Below are 15254 nucleotides of genomic sequence, written 5' to 3' on the forward strand. Positions count from 1 at the left end.
GGGTTCCGAGCGGGAAAAGCCAGGGAGAGAGACTGGGAGTACAGAACACGCGAACTAAGCCGTCTCCGCCTGTGAGAAGCTTCTCCCTGAAGCATGCCGACCGGGCGACCGCACCTGGACAGGGCGCCAAATAGTGCGTCCCACTCGGGGTTCCAGGCTCTAGTGCTGGAGCTGTTTCCATCTGAATGGCTACATCCTCCAGCCTTCTCCTCTTGAGTTTCCTGCGTCTCAGCTCCTTTAACCTCAGCCCGTACTGAGCAACATATCTGTAGTTGTTTCCTGCTTCTCTTCTTGGGCCCTGCCTGACTCTGTGTATCTAAGTTGCAAAGCCTCAATCGTAATGAGGTCATGGCTAACATCAAGAATTCTAGGCAGTTTTGAGTACTCAAGTCCTCTGATAATACCTCAGCATCTTTCTCATTACTCTCACAGTACTATGGGTTGCATTTGGCTTCTGGTCTACTTGACTAGCTCATTTTTTTTCATTGTGATTCTGTATAACCCATAGCATTGCGTGGTATAAAGAACACTGGGCTTAGGAGTTATGATACCCTGGTACCAAAATTGGACTGGAAATTTTTTATTTAACTTCGAACATTTCACTTTATTCCAAGAGCTCAGTTTATCTCACCTTTAAAGTAGATATTCTATATATAAAGAACCATCAAGACTCAATAATAAGAAAACAAACGACCCAATTTAAAAATGGGCAAAAGATTTGAATAGATACCTCACCAAATAAGATATGTGGATGGCAAGTAAGCCCCTGAAAAGATGTTTAACATGACATTATTAGGGAAATGTTCATTGAAACCACAGTGAACTACTACCACACATCTACTAGAATGTCTAAATTAAGGCTGACCATACCAAGTGTTGGCAAGGATGTGGACCAACTGGAGAGATTACAAAGGGGCAGGAGAAAACTTTTGGAGGTGATTTTGGAGATTCATTATCTTGATTGTAGTGATGGTTTTATGGGGGTTTATATATATATAAACAAGCAATGTTTATATATATATATATATACACACATATATATAACATCATATATATATAAACTTATCAAATTGTACCTTTTAAATATCCAGTTTATAGTATATCAGTCCTACTTCAATGCAGCTGTTAAAAAATATTCTGTTTTTCAGTTCAGTGTGCAAGTCAATCAGTACCAGTGTTTTTGAAAGTATAATCCCTATTATTCATCTCCCATTTGAGTAGGGCATTTTCTCTCTCTAAATATTAATGTTGGTACAGTGCTTTAGAATCCCTTGAGATGTTCCACTGGGCTATGATCAGGGCTGTTCCAGTAAACATAATTTATTAATTGACACTCTCTATGTAGAGGATTTTAGCAAACCTGAGGGGCAGTAAGAGGCATGGGGCAAGAGACGCGTAGAGTGAGCTGTGTTTTAAAAATGCGTGCATTGGACAGAGGGGCCACAGTGCCTTCTGCCCCATGGTGCAGTGTGTGGGCGTTTTCCAGCTGCCCACCTTTCAGAGGTTGCCTGTCCCGAAGTTTGTCCTCTGCTGATGTTGAGGGTCTCCGGCCTGGAGATGCTGTTGTCTTCAACTACCAGTTTTTTCACCCACACGGGAAGGAGTTAGTTGCATTATACACTTCAGATCACTCTTTTTTGGTGACATCCTGACATTCTCTCTTCATCTTTATTCATCCCACTTAATTGGGACTTTCCCCTAATTGTCAAATGGCTTTGACGAGCACCTGACTTGAAAAGCACTCTGAGAGTTTTTCCTAACCTCGGGGCATGCTCCATATCCTCGCTTCCTGGCCCCGAGCATACTTTCATTAGGAATCTTGCCAGTGCTGTTAATGGAAGGGCTTTGGGTCAGTTGGACCCTCCGTTTATAGTGGTGACCTTGGTCCTGACTCTTAAGCTCTCTGGGCTCAGTTTTGGGTCTATACAACTGTAATAGCACTGTCTACCTTGCGGGGGGGGGGGGGCAGTGAGGATTAAATGAGGTAATGTAGTATGTCCATCATCTGAGAGGTACTCAATGCATTAATTCCTCACCAACACACAGCTCTGCTATACCCATGAGTCAGGGCAGGAGGGGCAGGAAAAGAGCATCTGGTGTTGTGTCTAGACTATTTGAAGAGAGCATGAAGCTGGGCTCATGATACAAAACATCCATGCTTTGAACAAGCAACATCACCAGGGGCCCAGTGACCTGGCATTGCTTTTGCTCACCATTTCTCATCACTGTGCTGAGTTTGCTCTTAACAATCCCTGGGGTTACCCCCAAGACTTGGCCAGCCCCCAACACGCTTTTGACATCTGCCCCTGAGATGACCTCACGAAAGGGTGAGGATGATAGCAGAGCAGAAACCTGGGAGCTTACTCCCACCGTGGGTGCGAATTCATTAACACCGTCAGACTGGAGGGATGAGGGAGTAACAAATCTGTGTGCTGCCTCACAGCTTCATTTCCGTCGCGGCTCTCCAGCAGAAGCTGGAAGAGGCTGATGAGCTGGTATCTCAGGACACGATGGAAGAGCTCAAAACATGCAAATTCGTTGTGGGGCATAAATAGACTCTGCTGAGCTCACCCTGGCCGGCTCTGCAGGCTTCGGGGCCCATTCACTAGGGCAGTCGGGGTAGCTGGAGGCAGGGCGGGAGCGCCATGCAGCTTGGAGCTCCTCACCTCCATTGGACGTGTGTGCCTCCCTTCTGCAGCGGCAGGACGCTCGCTCTCCGCCCGGCCGGCCACACCTGCAGCTCGGGCTGCACCCCCGCCCGCACCCTCCACGCGCCCCCTCCGCCGGGCTTGGCAGCAGTGCTTTCTCTCCGGAGATCGCCTTGCATTAACTTTCCCATCTGACACAATAATGGAGAGAAAATGAAGAGATCCCATTAGCGGCTGGCTGGCTGGCAGGCTGGCTGGAGGGCGGGCGAGCGCAGGGTCCGGGCGCCGGAGCCGAGCGCAGGGAGCCTGTATTTTTAGCCAGATGCCGTGTAACTCTCTGGCGCTCCCGGCGCCGCCGAGCGGATAACGGGGGAGGGGGAGAGGGAGCCGGGCTCGGATTTCAGCGCGGGCGCCGGACGATGGCAGCGAGACAGGGCAGGTCCGGTCCAGACCCTGCGGTGAGTGGACGACTGCTCGCGGCCGCTCGGCGGGGCGCTGGGCGCGCGCCGGGCCTCCGTGCGGGGTCGGGGCCGCGGCGCCCTGGCTGCGGGCTGCGGTGCCCGCGGGCTCGGCGGCGCCAACTTTCCCGGGCGGGTGCGGGGACACGCGCCCGCGGCCCTTCTGCTGCCTCACGCCGGGCGCCGAGGCTTCTAGCAGGATCCAGAGGAAAATTCCTTTGGCCTGGAGGCTGCCGGCGCGAAGGGGCTGGTGCCGGGAGGCGGCAGGCCAGTGGCCAGCGGGGAGGCGGCACACGCGGGAGCGCGGAGGTGCCCCGAGGGGAGCCGAGCGCGCGGGGCCCTGGCCGAGGCCGCGTCCCCCGCACCCCGGGAGGAGAGTCCCGCCGAGTGGATTCGGCTGTGGGGGGCGCCCGGCTGCCTCTCGCGGGGATACCGCCTTGGCCTTGGCCAGTGAAGGGGCAGCCTCGCTTGATCCCTAAACCTCAGAGAGACGAGCGCGCGGAGGTCCATAGGTAGCTGGAAATGAATGGAAAGAGGGGAGGGTAGACCAGTTGTGAGCCAGGAAGCCTGTGCTTTCCCTGGACTTTATCATCCTCACAGCCCCGCAGTGAGCTGTGTATTATCCCCATTTTAACAATGGGGAAGTTGAGGTTTGGGAACAAGTAGGAGGCACAGCATCAAGTGGCAGAGCAGGGCTTCACTCCAGGTCTTCCCAACGTCAGGGTCCACTCTCACTTCACACATCGCTGCATCGCGCAGCCTCTAAGGCTGTTGCAGGAAGAGCGCAAGGAACAGAGTTTTTCCCAAGGCCGCGCGGTTGTGTTGGGAGATTATAAGGGGACCGAGGACTCCTGCTCACACATCTTGTTTCCTCATCCTTGTTTAATTTGTTCATTTTATCTTTGCCAATGGTAATCCGATTGTGGCGCCTGGAGACAGCTTGTAAAGCTTTAATAGCACAACTTTCCGGGAAGAAAAATGAAAGAAACTAAGTGGAAACACACAGTGTGGCCCAGGGTTCACTTCCGTGTCCCTGTGGTCAATGGGATAAAGGCAGGGGCCACAGCGGTGTGTGTGCTGGCTGGAGCTGATGTTCTTTCTGTGGGCCTCCCGGGGGGCTGGAGGAATACCCAGGTGCTGAGTTTGAAGGAACTCTGGATGTGGAGGGCAGCCCCTAGACAAGCAGACCTCCACATCCAGAAGGCGCCTGCTGTACGCCGTCTTATGGATGTGCTGCCCCAGCAGCTGGAAAGGATCTGGAGTCTCTTCCTGGGAATTCTGACAATGGCTTTGTGAGAGAAACCACATTCTGGACACTAAGACCCCTTGGGAAACAGAGATTATCTCCTCGCTGTTTACAGAAATTGACGATAGCTCAGTTTCCATTTATCCTTTTAGATATGAATTTTGCACTCAAAGACCTTGAGAAGTAATTCATGATTGGTCCTGGGGAGAACTTAGGCCAACTCAAGCCCCGGAGAAGATGTGAAGAGGCCCTGGGTTTCCCTTCCCAGACCTAAATCTAAACTTCGCCTGGCCTCTGGTGTTTCTGCAGCCTTCACTGCTCCTGTGTTACCGGCATGCTGACATTTAGCAGCCAGCTTCCGGCCTCTCCTCCCAGGACACTGGAGCCCCCTCGGCGACTTATCTCTTGCTATATTCGTATCACCTACTCAGGAAGTGCCAGTTTAATAATAGTCTGGGTGTCTCAGGTAACCAAGGGTTCACCTCCGTTTCCCAAGAAGCCCTGAGGAGAACTTGGGACCCAGGAGGAATTCCATTCCCTTCCTTTCCCTCCACCAGCTTCCTCCTAAACTGAGGGCTGAAGGGGGCACAGCCTCTGAGCGCAGACGGAAGGCTCTCTCCAGCCAGGGCTGAACTTGAGAGGAATCTTATGGGCACTAGCAAATGATTGGCCCATGAGGCAGTATAGCACAGGGGTTAGAGAAAGACCCTGGAGGTAGGCTACTTAGATTCAAATCTTGGCCAAGCCATGTATTAGCTGTGTGACTTTGGACAAGTTATTTAACTTCTCTGTGATTCATTGACCTCGTCTGTGCAAAGGAGACAATAGAAGTACCTGCTTCATGGGATTACTGGGAGGAGCAAATGAATTAATTCATGTAGAGTACTTAAAACACAGTGAGAGCTTTGTAAAGGTAGATATTTTGTTATCAAAGAAAATTTAGGAACATTACATAGATTAACCGAAGGGATGTGGGCGAGGGACACAAAATGGGTATACCCCCTCCTCCCCTCAGTGCAGGCACGAGCGATTTTCTCACGGGTAAAATTCGATCAAAACTCAGCTCGAGAGGAGGAAGGGGCGAAGACGCAAGGAGGCAGCCTTGGTGAGGTGCTCTGAGGGGGTGACCGTTCCTTGCTGGTGATGCAGGGTTGGGCCATTGTGGACTGATTTTTCTTGACACGTGAGCAGCCTCCTTTAGCTCCTCTAGTCTCCTCCCACAGGGAGGCCTCTCTGAGGCTGCCTCCAGTATCGAGAGGGCCAGGGACTCTGCTCCAATTTAACAGAGCCCAGAGCTATCCGGTTAGTGTTTGTCATTATTGTTGTTGTTGTTCTGGTTAGTATTTACTCAGGTGGGTATTCTAAGTGGAACGTACTAGATTCTTTTGACTTTCTTTCTGTCCTTTTGGGTTACACAGACGGTTCCTAGTTGCACCAGGAAATTACACCTAGGACAGGTCATTGGACTGGAGGTAACTGATTAGATAGATGGGCAGGATGGGCTGGGAAGAACGAGATGCTAAGAATGGGTCTCACGTTCCAACGAGGGCCATTGCTGTGTGGCTTAACCAATCCCTGGCACCCAGGAGGTGCTCAATGAATGCATGTGGAGTGAATCAATGGGCGCCTGCATGCATGCACGCATGCCCCTTTCTCCCCCAGTTGCCTTGTTTTACCAATCACGAGGGCAGAGACCTCTATTCTGATTTTTTATTCTCTCTCTCTTTGCCCAGCAGGATCCAGGACTTGAAATAGGACCTCAGTAAATAGACTGTAGAGTTAACCTGAGTGATGCACAGTGGGAGTGACACCGTGCTCTCTCACTCACCTGTCAGATACTCTGAGGATCCTGCTCATGTCCTGACAACCCAGGGGCTAGAGGAGACCAAAAGGAAATGAAATGCCTTAGCAATTGAACTTCACCTCTAACTGTCTAGGTGACCTTAGCCAGTCACTGTATTTTCACCATCAGTTTTATCATCAGCGAAAGGAGGAACTGGGCTAGATGGCCCCTTTCTGGAGGTCTGTTTTGGCCCTAACACAGCGCTCAGGGTCAGAGCCATGCCCTGCCCGGCGCCCTTTCTCTTCCATGGGGTAACTGTTGGATTGGCAAAGGCATGAGGCCCCTCCCAGCCCCTACAATCTGTCAGGGCTGTGTGGACGCCCTCAGGTGTGAAATTGCTGAGAATACGCCTCGGGGTCAAGGGAAGTGGAAAGGCACTGGCGTTAGTCAGGGGGGCCTGGGCCGAATCCCTGAGTGTTGACTAACCAACTAGCTGCAGAACTCGGGGAAGTTTTGAACCTCTCCAAACCTCAGTTCGTCACCTCTAAAATGTGGACAATTACACCTGCCTCAGCGGTTGTGACCAGCATGAAAAGATATCGTGTCGGTAATACACTGCCCAGTGACTGGTATTAGTAGTATAATTTCATTGCTGTTATACAAACTGCAGAAATTAGTTAGCCTTCCTCAGCTTAGTCTACACGGGCTTCCCTCGCCCTCTATTTATCTGCTTGTCTGTCTGTCATAAATATTCTCCTTCACTTCCTAGGTCCAGTCCTTTCAACAGTCAAACAGTGTCATTGGTTGATGTTGCACCTATTTTTACCCACCATTCTCAGGTTTTCCTCCCAAATCCTATGACTGTGCTGCAGAAGATAGTTTGGGTAGGTAAGAGATATACCTCTCTCTCATTCTTGGAGAATAATGTAGTATTTTTCCTAATAAAGTGGCCCCTCCTTATCCATGGTTTTGCTTCCCGTGGTTTCAGTTACCTGCAGTCAACCACAGCCTGAAAATGTTAAATGGAAAATTCCAGAAATAAACAAGTCGTGTTTTAAATTGCCCACCTTCTGAGTAGTGTGCTGAAATCTCGCCCCGTCCCAGGCCATCCTGCCTGGGACGCTCCGTCACAGCGCCTCCGTCACTCCATCTCATCACGTAGGCATTGAATCATCTCACAGCGTCCCAAAAGGATGGGCGAGGACAGTACAATGGGATATTGTGAGAGAGAGAGAGACCACACTCACATCACTTTTATTACAGTACATTGTTATAATTGTTCTATTTTGCTAGTAGTTATTGTTGTTAACTCTTACTGCGCCTAATTTATCAATTAAACTTTATCGTAGACATGGATGTACAGGAAAAAATGTAGCATACATAGGGCTCAGCGCTATCTGCGGTGTCAGGCATCCACTGGGGGTCTTGGAAGCATCCCCGGCAGGTGAGAAGGGACTACTGCCATTGGATCCAGACAGACTTTCTGCATCAGCAGGTACAAACAGACATTTCTCAGAGGGACTACACTTTAAGTCTGATTTCTCTGGGAGTCCAGCTTATGGGGAACCGACAGATTGATCCTCATTTCTGAGATACTCCCTCTAGCACAGACTCTTTGCCGAGGAACCTGGTGACATCCAGGGCCTGTGCTGGAAGCCAAGGGAAGTCTTGGCCTAGCAGACACTTCATGCTCTGAAGGATTCAAGAGAGATAGAAGGTTTGGTCCCTGCCCCAAGAAGAGAACAACTTGGCTGGGGCGACAAGACTTGCATAAATCAAATAACTCGACAAAGGTGTATTTAAAATGCATTTAAAAAATCAAGCTCCTGTTCCTAGATTTAAAGATGGTAAATACTGGGTATCCAAGGACAGCATCTTAGAGGAGGTAGGAGCTGAGCAGACCTCGAAGAAAGGCGAGGTGAGAATTAGCAAATGATACTGGCAGAAGGGTGCAGGATCCTGGGAATAGTCAGTGTGGGCCTGCAGGCAGACAGAGTGTGGGACTGCCACGGGGGACAAGGGAGGGAGGAGGAAGGGGCCCTCCTGCCACGTTGGGGGCAGAGATCCATGTGTGTGTGTTTGCTGTGAACAGGCAGACGCAGAGCTTGGGTCTGAGCTTCTCTAGCAGGGGGCCTGTGTGGGCCTATGTGGGCCTGTGGGGCATTGGGGAGGGTTGGCGGTACCGCAGGATTTTAGGGAGATCACCAAGGCAGACTGGAGTGGGGCTGGCTGGGAGGAGAGAAAGGAAGTGGCTCTCCCAGTGCATCACTGGAGGACTGAAGTGGTGGCGGCGGAGGGACAGGGCAGAACTCAGAGCGAAGGGCTGGACCATGGTGAAGGTGGTGTGGGTGAGGCTGGAGAATCTTTTCTGCCTGGGATTAACTGTTAATTGGCAAAGGCATGCAGCCCCGCTTTGAGGGAGGATGAGGATTTAATTGGAGGATACTGTTTGGGATTGTTGGCGTTGGAGTCTTCTGCGTTTAGGGATGGTCATCATTAGCATATGTATTAGTTCCCTGTCACTGCTGTAGCAAGTTACCACAAACTTGGTGACTTAACCAACTCAGCTGGGCGCAGGGGTGCTGCTCTGAGCCAGCTCGCCTCGTTCCTACCATACTCGCCTGCGTTCGTAGACTTTGCCTGCATTCATAGGCTTTATTTTATTGTCCAGCTCTCCCTCTCTCTGGCTGTCATTCATCTTTAATACACACAAGTGTTCCTGTGGCAGGGTCTTGAAATGCAGGGTGTAGGTGGCTGAGCAACAATTACCAAGTTATTCAGGAAGGTGCCTCACAGGGGCACCTGTGACATAAGGCTCATGTTAAGCTGGCAATGGAGCAGGGAAGTTAAGCTCACGGATTTCAGAGCCAGGAGGCCTGAGTTTGAGTCCTGGCTGTGCCTCCTACCTGCTGTGTGACCCTGCACAAGTCACTTCTGCTCTCTGTGCCTCAGTTCCCTCATCTGTAAAATGGGGACCACCATAGTACTTACCTCTTTGGCTTTTTTTAAAAAATGAGGATTAAATGCATATCTGTGTGTGTGTGTGTAAGTATTTATTGCATGTAAAGTGTTGATAATGGTTCTTAGCGCATAGTAAATGGTATGTGCTGTTTACTTAAAAAACAAAACTACAAATCAGCTCCAAAGGGCCTGTGTGTGGTGCCTGTGGTGCCTGCATCCGTGGCTCCTGGGGCCAGGCCCGTGAGACCCAGGCTCCTCAGTAAGGAGGCAGTGGGCCCTTGGACACGTGGAAGCAGTAAGACACCAGGCTGTGCTGAGCATTCACTTCTCAATGGGGTCCCTCTTCATGGGGTCCTACCCCAGCATACTTGCTCATAAAAGTACCAAAAGGATGGGGAGCTGGGCTGGAAAGCAGCCTCCTCACATTATGGACCGGCCAGGGGCTCTAGGCCCCCGCCACACCCGCGAGCCATAACAGGAGGGCGCAGTGGCTGCCGCCGTGACCTCGCCCCTTTTCGTGGCCCTAGGCTTGGATGGGACCGTGAGTTGTTACCACACAGAACACCCTGACACAGCCTGCTCTTTCTCCTCACAGGCCGACGCTGCTACCAGCTTTCTAAGGGCAGCAAGATCAGGTAACTTGGACAAAGCTTTGGATCACCTGCGGAATGGGGTAGACATTAACACCTGTAACCAGGTAAGTGTGATGGGGACAGGCCTGTGGTCTCAGAAGAGCAGCTCTTGCCCGCTGCCATTTCCTGAGAGCTTTGCTTCACCTCTATGAACCTTTTCCCGGTGGCCTCAAAAATCCCCCAGGGCTCCTGCCTGCTGAAGGCGCTAACCTTGGTGTTCACATACTGCCGCGGTCTGGGGCCCCACAGAGAAGGGCCGATGTCTGAACAGTGTGGGTCAGCCCGGGCTCTGTCTCCTGAGGACTCTTCCCTTAGAAGCTGCCGTTGGTCCCTGCTGTGGTCTTAGAATATGTGGCCTTTGAAAGTGGGCAGGAGGAAGGGCCTTTGAAGGATGTCGTGTCAGTGGTGACATTAAATCTCCTTTGTCCCCCAGCAGCCTTTGTGGGTTCTCTGCTGGGCTGAGGAGGAAATAGCGATGAGGACTCACTCTGTCAGGGTGTGGACGAAGGCGAGTCTGGCTCAGGCTGAGAACCAATGTGGCTTAAACAGCTTCACCGAGGTTCCAGGTGCTAAGCGACAGGGGCTTGGTTCAGGAGGGGCTGGTCAGGAAACTTAAAGTGTTCAGGATGGAGTGGAGGGCAGAGCCAGATTTGAGGCCAAAGATCTAGGAATTGACTGAATAGAGAGGAAATCCTCCCTAGAAAGAGAACAGGGTGCAGCTGAGACTTGTGCGTTCAATGACTTTTGTTTTGAATTGGTTTGTTTGTGCGTCTTTGCCGGCCAATTAAGGCGTTCAGTCACACATGCTAATTCAGTTTCGAATTGTGACCTTTTCTTAATCATCTTAACCATTAAAAAATGTTTCCTCTTTTTTGGGGGGCGAAGATTAGCCCTGAACTAATATCTGCCGCCAATTCTTCTCTTTTTGCTGAGGAAGACTGGCCCTGAGCTAACATCCATGCCCATCTTCCTCTACTTTATATGTGGGACGCCTGCCATAGCATGGCTTGCCAAGTGGTGTGTAGGTCTGCACCTGGGATCCGAACCGGCGAACTGGCGAACCCTGGGCCACCGAAGTGGAACGTGCGAACTTAACTGTTGCACCACCAGACCGGCCCCCAAAAATGTTTTTAATTGTAGTGAAATGCACATAACATAGAATTTGCTGTCTTAACCGTTTTTAAGTGTACAGTTCCGTGGCATTAAGTACGTTCATGTTGTGGTGCAGCCATCCCCACCATCAGTCCTCAGAACTCTTTTCATCTTGCAAAACTGGAGCTCTGCACCCATGAGGCACTGACTCCCCGCTCCCCCTCCCCCAGCCCCTGGCAACCATGCTCCTTTCTGTCTCTGTGAATGTGACTCCTCTAGGGACCTCATGTAAGTGGAATCATACAGTGTTTGTCCTTCTGTGACTGGCTTATTCACCCAGTGTAGTGTCCTCCAGCTTCCTCCACGTTGTAGTGGACAGGATGACTTTTACCAGCCAGCAGGGGCAAATTCCTGGAATGCAGGTTGACTTTTCTACCAGTCTCTGGCCCCTTGCCCCCTCAGTCTCTCCTCTCAACCCCCCCCCCCCCCCGCCACTTGAGTAACAAAACTGGGTGAGGCGAGCAAGCTCTCCTCCTCTTACACCCCTGCACCCAAATTTACCAACACACGTGTCCTTAGACTTAAGGATGTTTGTGGTGATTCTAACCAAACATACAGAGCTAAAGATTGGCCTTTGATAGCAGACTGAGACCCAGAACCCATTTCTTTCTTGGGAAGAGGCAGTAGGAGCAAAGTATGGGGGCAGAGTGAGTCCTGGGATCAGAGTGGCTCAGGAGGGGGCTCAGGGATGGTTTCAACGCCAGCCCTCAGCAATGGCTGTAGGAGCTGTGGTCCTGTTGTCCCCGGCCGGCAGGAGGGGCCGCGTCCCTGGGCAGAGAGATGCGGTCCGAGGCAGCGGCAGCGCCGAGGAGGCCCCTCCGAAGGGCTGCTCCGGTTAAGGAGCGCGTGCCCTCCGAGGCCCTCCCAGGGCGAAAATGCCAGCTCGGGAAGGAGTCCACTTAGCAGAAATGGGGACAACTGCACCTTCTTAAGCCTTGAGCTGGGGCTGCTTTTTCGGTGTGAAATTGAAAGATTCTGATGACCCCCAGGGAATGGCTTTGTCCTGATTGGTCTCCTGTTGGTGAGGCCCTGGGTAAGCGGCTCGTCCCTCTGCCTCATTTCCTCGGAGCACCTCCCCGTTCCTCTCGCGCTCAAGGAGCAGCGGGCACCAGGGAGGATCTGCACTTTATTGACATCGTTTCCGGTGTCAGTCTCAGTGCGGGTGACAGGAAGGCTCCAACCTCAGGCTGGAGACTGCTGTCCTGGCTACGGCCTGCCTCTTTGTTTCAAAAGGAACCTGCTGCCAGCCAGGAAATGGATGTCAGAGGGGAGTAGAAGGGGGATTCGCCACGGCGGAAGCCCCTAGCTGCCGGTTTCTCCCCGCAGCTCCTCCGCCCGTCTGGGCGCTGTTGGTCTGTGCCTTGTGCTCCGGGGCTGCCCAGGGGTGGGGCGCTGCGGGCCTCATTCTGGTTTCTAGGGCGGCTCGGCCTCTGCTCTGGAGTGGAGAGCCTGGTAATGGGGGACTCCAGTAGCTGAACTTCGCCCTCAATAAACACGTTAGCGCGCCCATCGGGACAATGCTGCTGCTCTCCGCTGGTCACAGAGCCGGCCTCGTAATGAGACTGCAGCTTTCTTCTCTTTAAAACATGCCTTCGTTGCTTTGAGAGGATAAAAACAGGCTCTTGTCCTGGGGTCAGGGCTTGAGAGTGTGCTTTTGCTTGAATCCTTCGAGCTGGTGGCCAGTGAGAGTGGTAAGACAGCAAATCCCGATCCTTATGTAAGTAACACACTTTCAAATAGCATGTTTTGTGGAAAGAATGCGTACTGCTTGCCGTAATAGGAAGTAATTACTCTAAGTAGTGTGAAAAGAGGAACTCTGAGCTTACATAAGAGACATCTGAAAATTCAGGGCAGTTTCCTCATTGCATAGACTGTCTACTAATGTTTGTCATCATCTCATTATTATACTTTTAGAAAAGAACAAATTCATACAGAAGGACACACATACACTCATGCATGCACTTGTATCTCTGTACGAAGGCCTGATCCTCTCATTTATTCAAGCAGTGTTCCAGCTTTAGACCCATGTAGCCAAGGGCCTCTCTGCACACGTACGTGGACTGCAAGGCTTTAGGGATTAAGAGTAAAAAAGAAAGTCCTAGTCCTCATCCTCTCTGAGCTGTAGTCTACTGGTAGTGAGAACTATGTCAAATGATCACATAAATAGATATGCAAACCAAACTCTGTTAGGAACTGTGAAGGAAAGGCATAGGATTATGTGAGAATATATAAGAGAGGCTTGACCTAGAGTTGGAGGTCGAGAAGGCTACCATGAGGAAGAGATAGTTAAGCTAAGGGATGAGTATGGTTAATGAGCTGAAGGAAAGGGAGAACATTCCAGTGGTGGGGAACAGCCTGTGCAAAGTCCCTGAGGCAGAGAAGAGCCCAGAAAGTTTATGGAAGGCCAGAGTGGCTGCAGGGCAGAGAGCAGGAGGGACCAGGTGAGGCTGGAGAGGTGAAGTTGGGATCACGCTGGACCTTATAGGCAGGAGCAATAGTCACAATGGTCAACAACTAGGACAGTGCGCCCCAGGGCTGGAGCAGTGCAGTGTACATGCATGCACTTGTGTGTGCATTGTGTGCGTGGGGGTGTGTTTGCCTGCTGCGCCACATGTTAACCCTACAGTTGCTGACTGAGGGGAAGGATCTGGGGGAGGGGACAGAGTGGCCAGAGCAGCAGGGGTGCTGAGGCAGTGGCTGTTGACCGAGAAGAATGGAGGTGTTTTAGCACTTAACAAGCTGGACAGCTGTGTCGCTGCGTTCTGGTGGAATATCCCCCTGCTTGCTGAAGGCGGGTTAAGGATTCTGACCTTTATCCTAAGAGCAGAGGGAAGCGAACCACAGATCCAAGCACGTGATTGGCGGTGTGCTTTACAGGGTCACACTGGCTACTGTGTGGAAGATAGATGGGAGGGCCAGGGATGGATTGGGGAAGCCAGTCAGAGACTATTTCAGTAGTCCAGGAGAGAAATGTCAGTAGCTTGGAGAAGGGTCGTGGCTGTGGAGATGGAACAAAGTGACCAGGCATGGGTGATGCATTGGATGGGGGAGGGCAGGGAAGGAGGCTCCAAGAATGACCCTCAAGTGTCTGAGTTATGCAGGGGGTGGAGGGTGGCACCATTCACTGAGACCAGGAACGCTGGGAGCAGACTTAGTGTGCGGAAATGGGGTGAGGAGGCCGGAACAGAGCTGTGTGAGTCCTTGAGGAATCTGAGTGAAGATATATAGTAAGCAATTGGATATTTGAGCTTGGAACTCAGATAAGAGGTCCAACCCAAAGATAGATATTTGGAAGTCATTCAGCATTCGAGGAAGTCAAATGCTGGCGTCGGCTGATGAAAACTGGGATGAGAGGCATGTTGAATATAATCCCACCAGAGTCTTTGTGGGGGTCAGTCCACATGTCTTTATTAAACACCTACTTGGTGCCAGGTACTATTTTAGGCACTGAACAAGACAGACAAAATAGACGAAGTTTGTGCTCTGGTGACATTTATACACAGGTAAAGAAGACAGACAATAACCAAGAAAATGAACAAACATGTCATGTCAGCTACTGAGAAGTACCATGGAGGAGAAAGGTGTTTTAGGTGGGGCAGTTAAGGAAGGCCTCTTTAAGGGTTGACTTTTGAGCCCTGGCCGTGGTGGTCTCAGCACACAGGACCCAAAGGAACATAGGGGCCAGGGGCCCTTTACTCAGCCTGGCACGGTGTCATTCTTGCCACTGCAGCAGCCACATGGCGATGGGCTGGTTGGTTCATGTGTCAGCTCAAAAGCCATCATGAAGACACAATGATGCCCAGAGCCTGGGGTGGTCTCTCCTACAGTTGATCAGTCCTCTCTTGCAGCTCAGTCGTGTCTACCATATAGCATGGTAACGTTGATCGAGTCTTATCTGTCCTAGTAGATGCTAAATCACCTGGGGGCGAAGTCCACGACTGCGTACTCCTCACAGCGCCCAGCGTAGGGGAGTCACGCAATAGAGGCGCGATATTTGTTTAAATAAATGGCTACATAATTATGTACTTACCAATATCAGCTTCGTATGTTCCAGTTCCAGAATTATTCCTAGATTACTTAATCAAATCAAAATAATTTATTATGGAAGCCATAGCAATTTAAAAAAATGTTATGGGATGAACTAATTGACTCTATACATTTACCACTTAGACAAATAAGAAGAAAACAAGCGGAGAGCAGTGAGAGCCTCTGTTCTCCTGAATTCCTAGAATTGTCGAGGCAGCAGGGGTGCTCCACTGGGAACCCGGGGCTGTAGCTCCAGGGGCAGAAGCCTCATGTGTTAGGCTTCTGTTCTTATTACGCTAACACGCACTGCCTCACTTGGCCTTCCTGATAGGAAAGAAAGTTACTGGA

At 51.0% G+C, this 15254-nt stretch overlaps 1 protein-coding gene across 1 annotated transcript in view; it reads left to right on the forward strand.

The window, feature by feature from the left end:
* Window positions 1-3007: 3007 nt before the first annotated feature.
* Window positions 3008-15254, forward strand: part of ANK1 (ankyrin 1) — a 103109-nt gene continuing 90862 nt past the window's right edge. Inside the window, exons 1-2 of the mRNA XM_046648669.1 lie at window positions 3008-3106; window positions 9692-9793. Coding sequence (XP_046504625.1) covers window positions 3068-3106; window positions 9692-9793 — 141 coding nt within the window. The 5' untranslated portion in view covers window positions 3008-3067. The remainder of the gene's footprint in view (window positions 3107-9691; window positions 9794-15254) is intronic.

Source organism: Equus quagga, chromosome 22 (genome assembly GCF_021613505.1).
Source record: "Equus quagga isolate Etosha38 chromosome 22, UCLA_HA_Equagga_1.0, whole genome shotgun sequence".
NCBI lineage: Eukaryota > Metazoa > Chordata > Mammalia > Perissodactyla > Equidae > Equus > Equus quagga.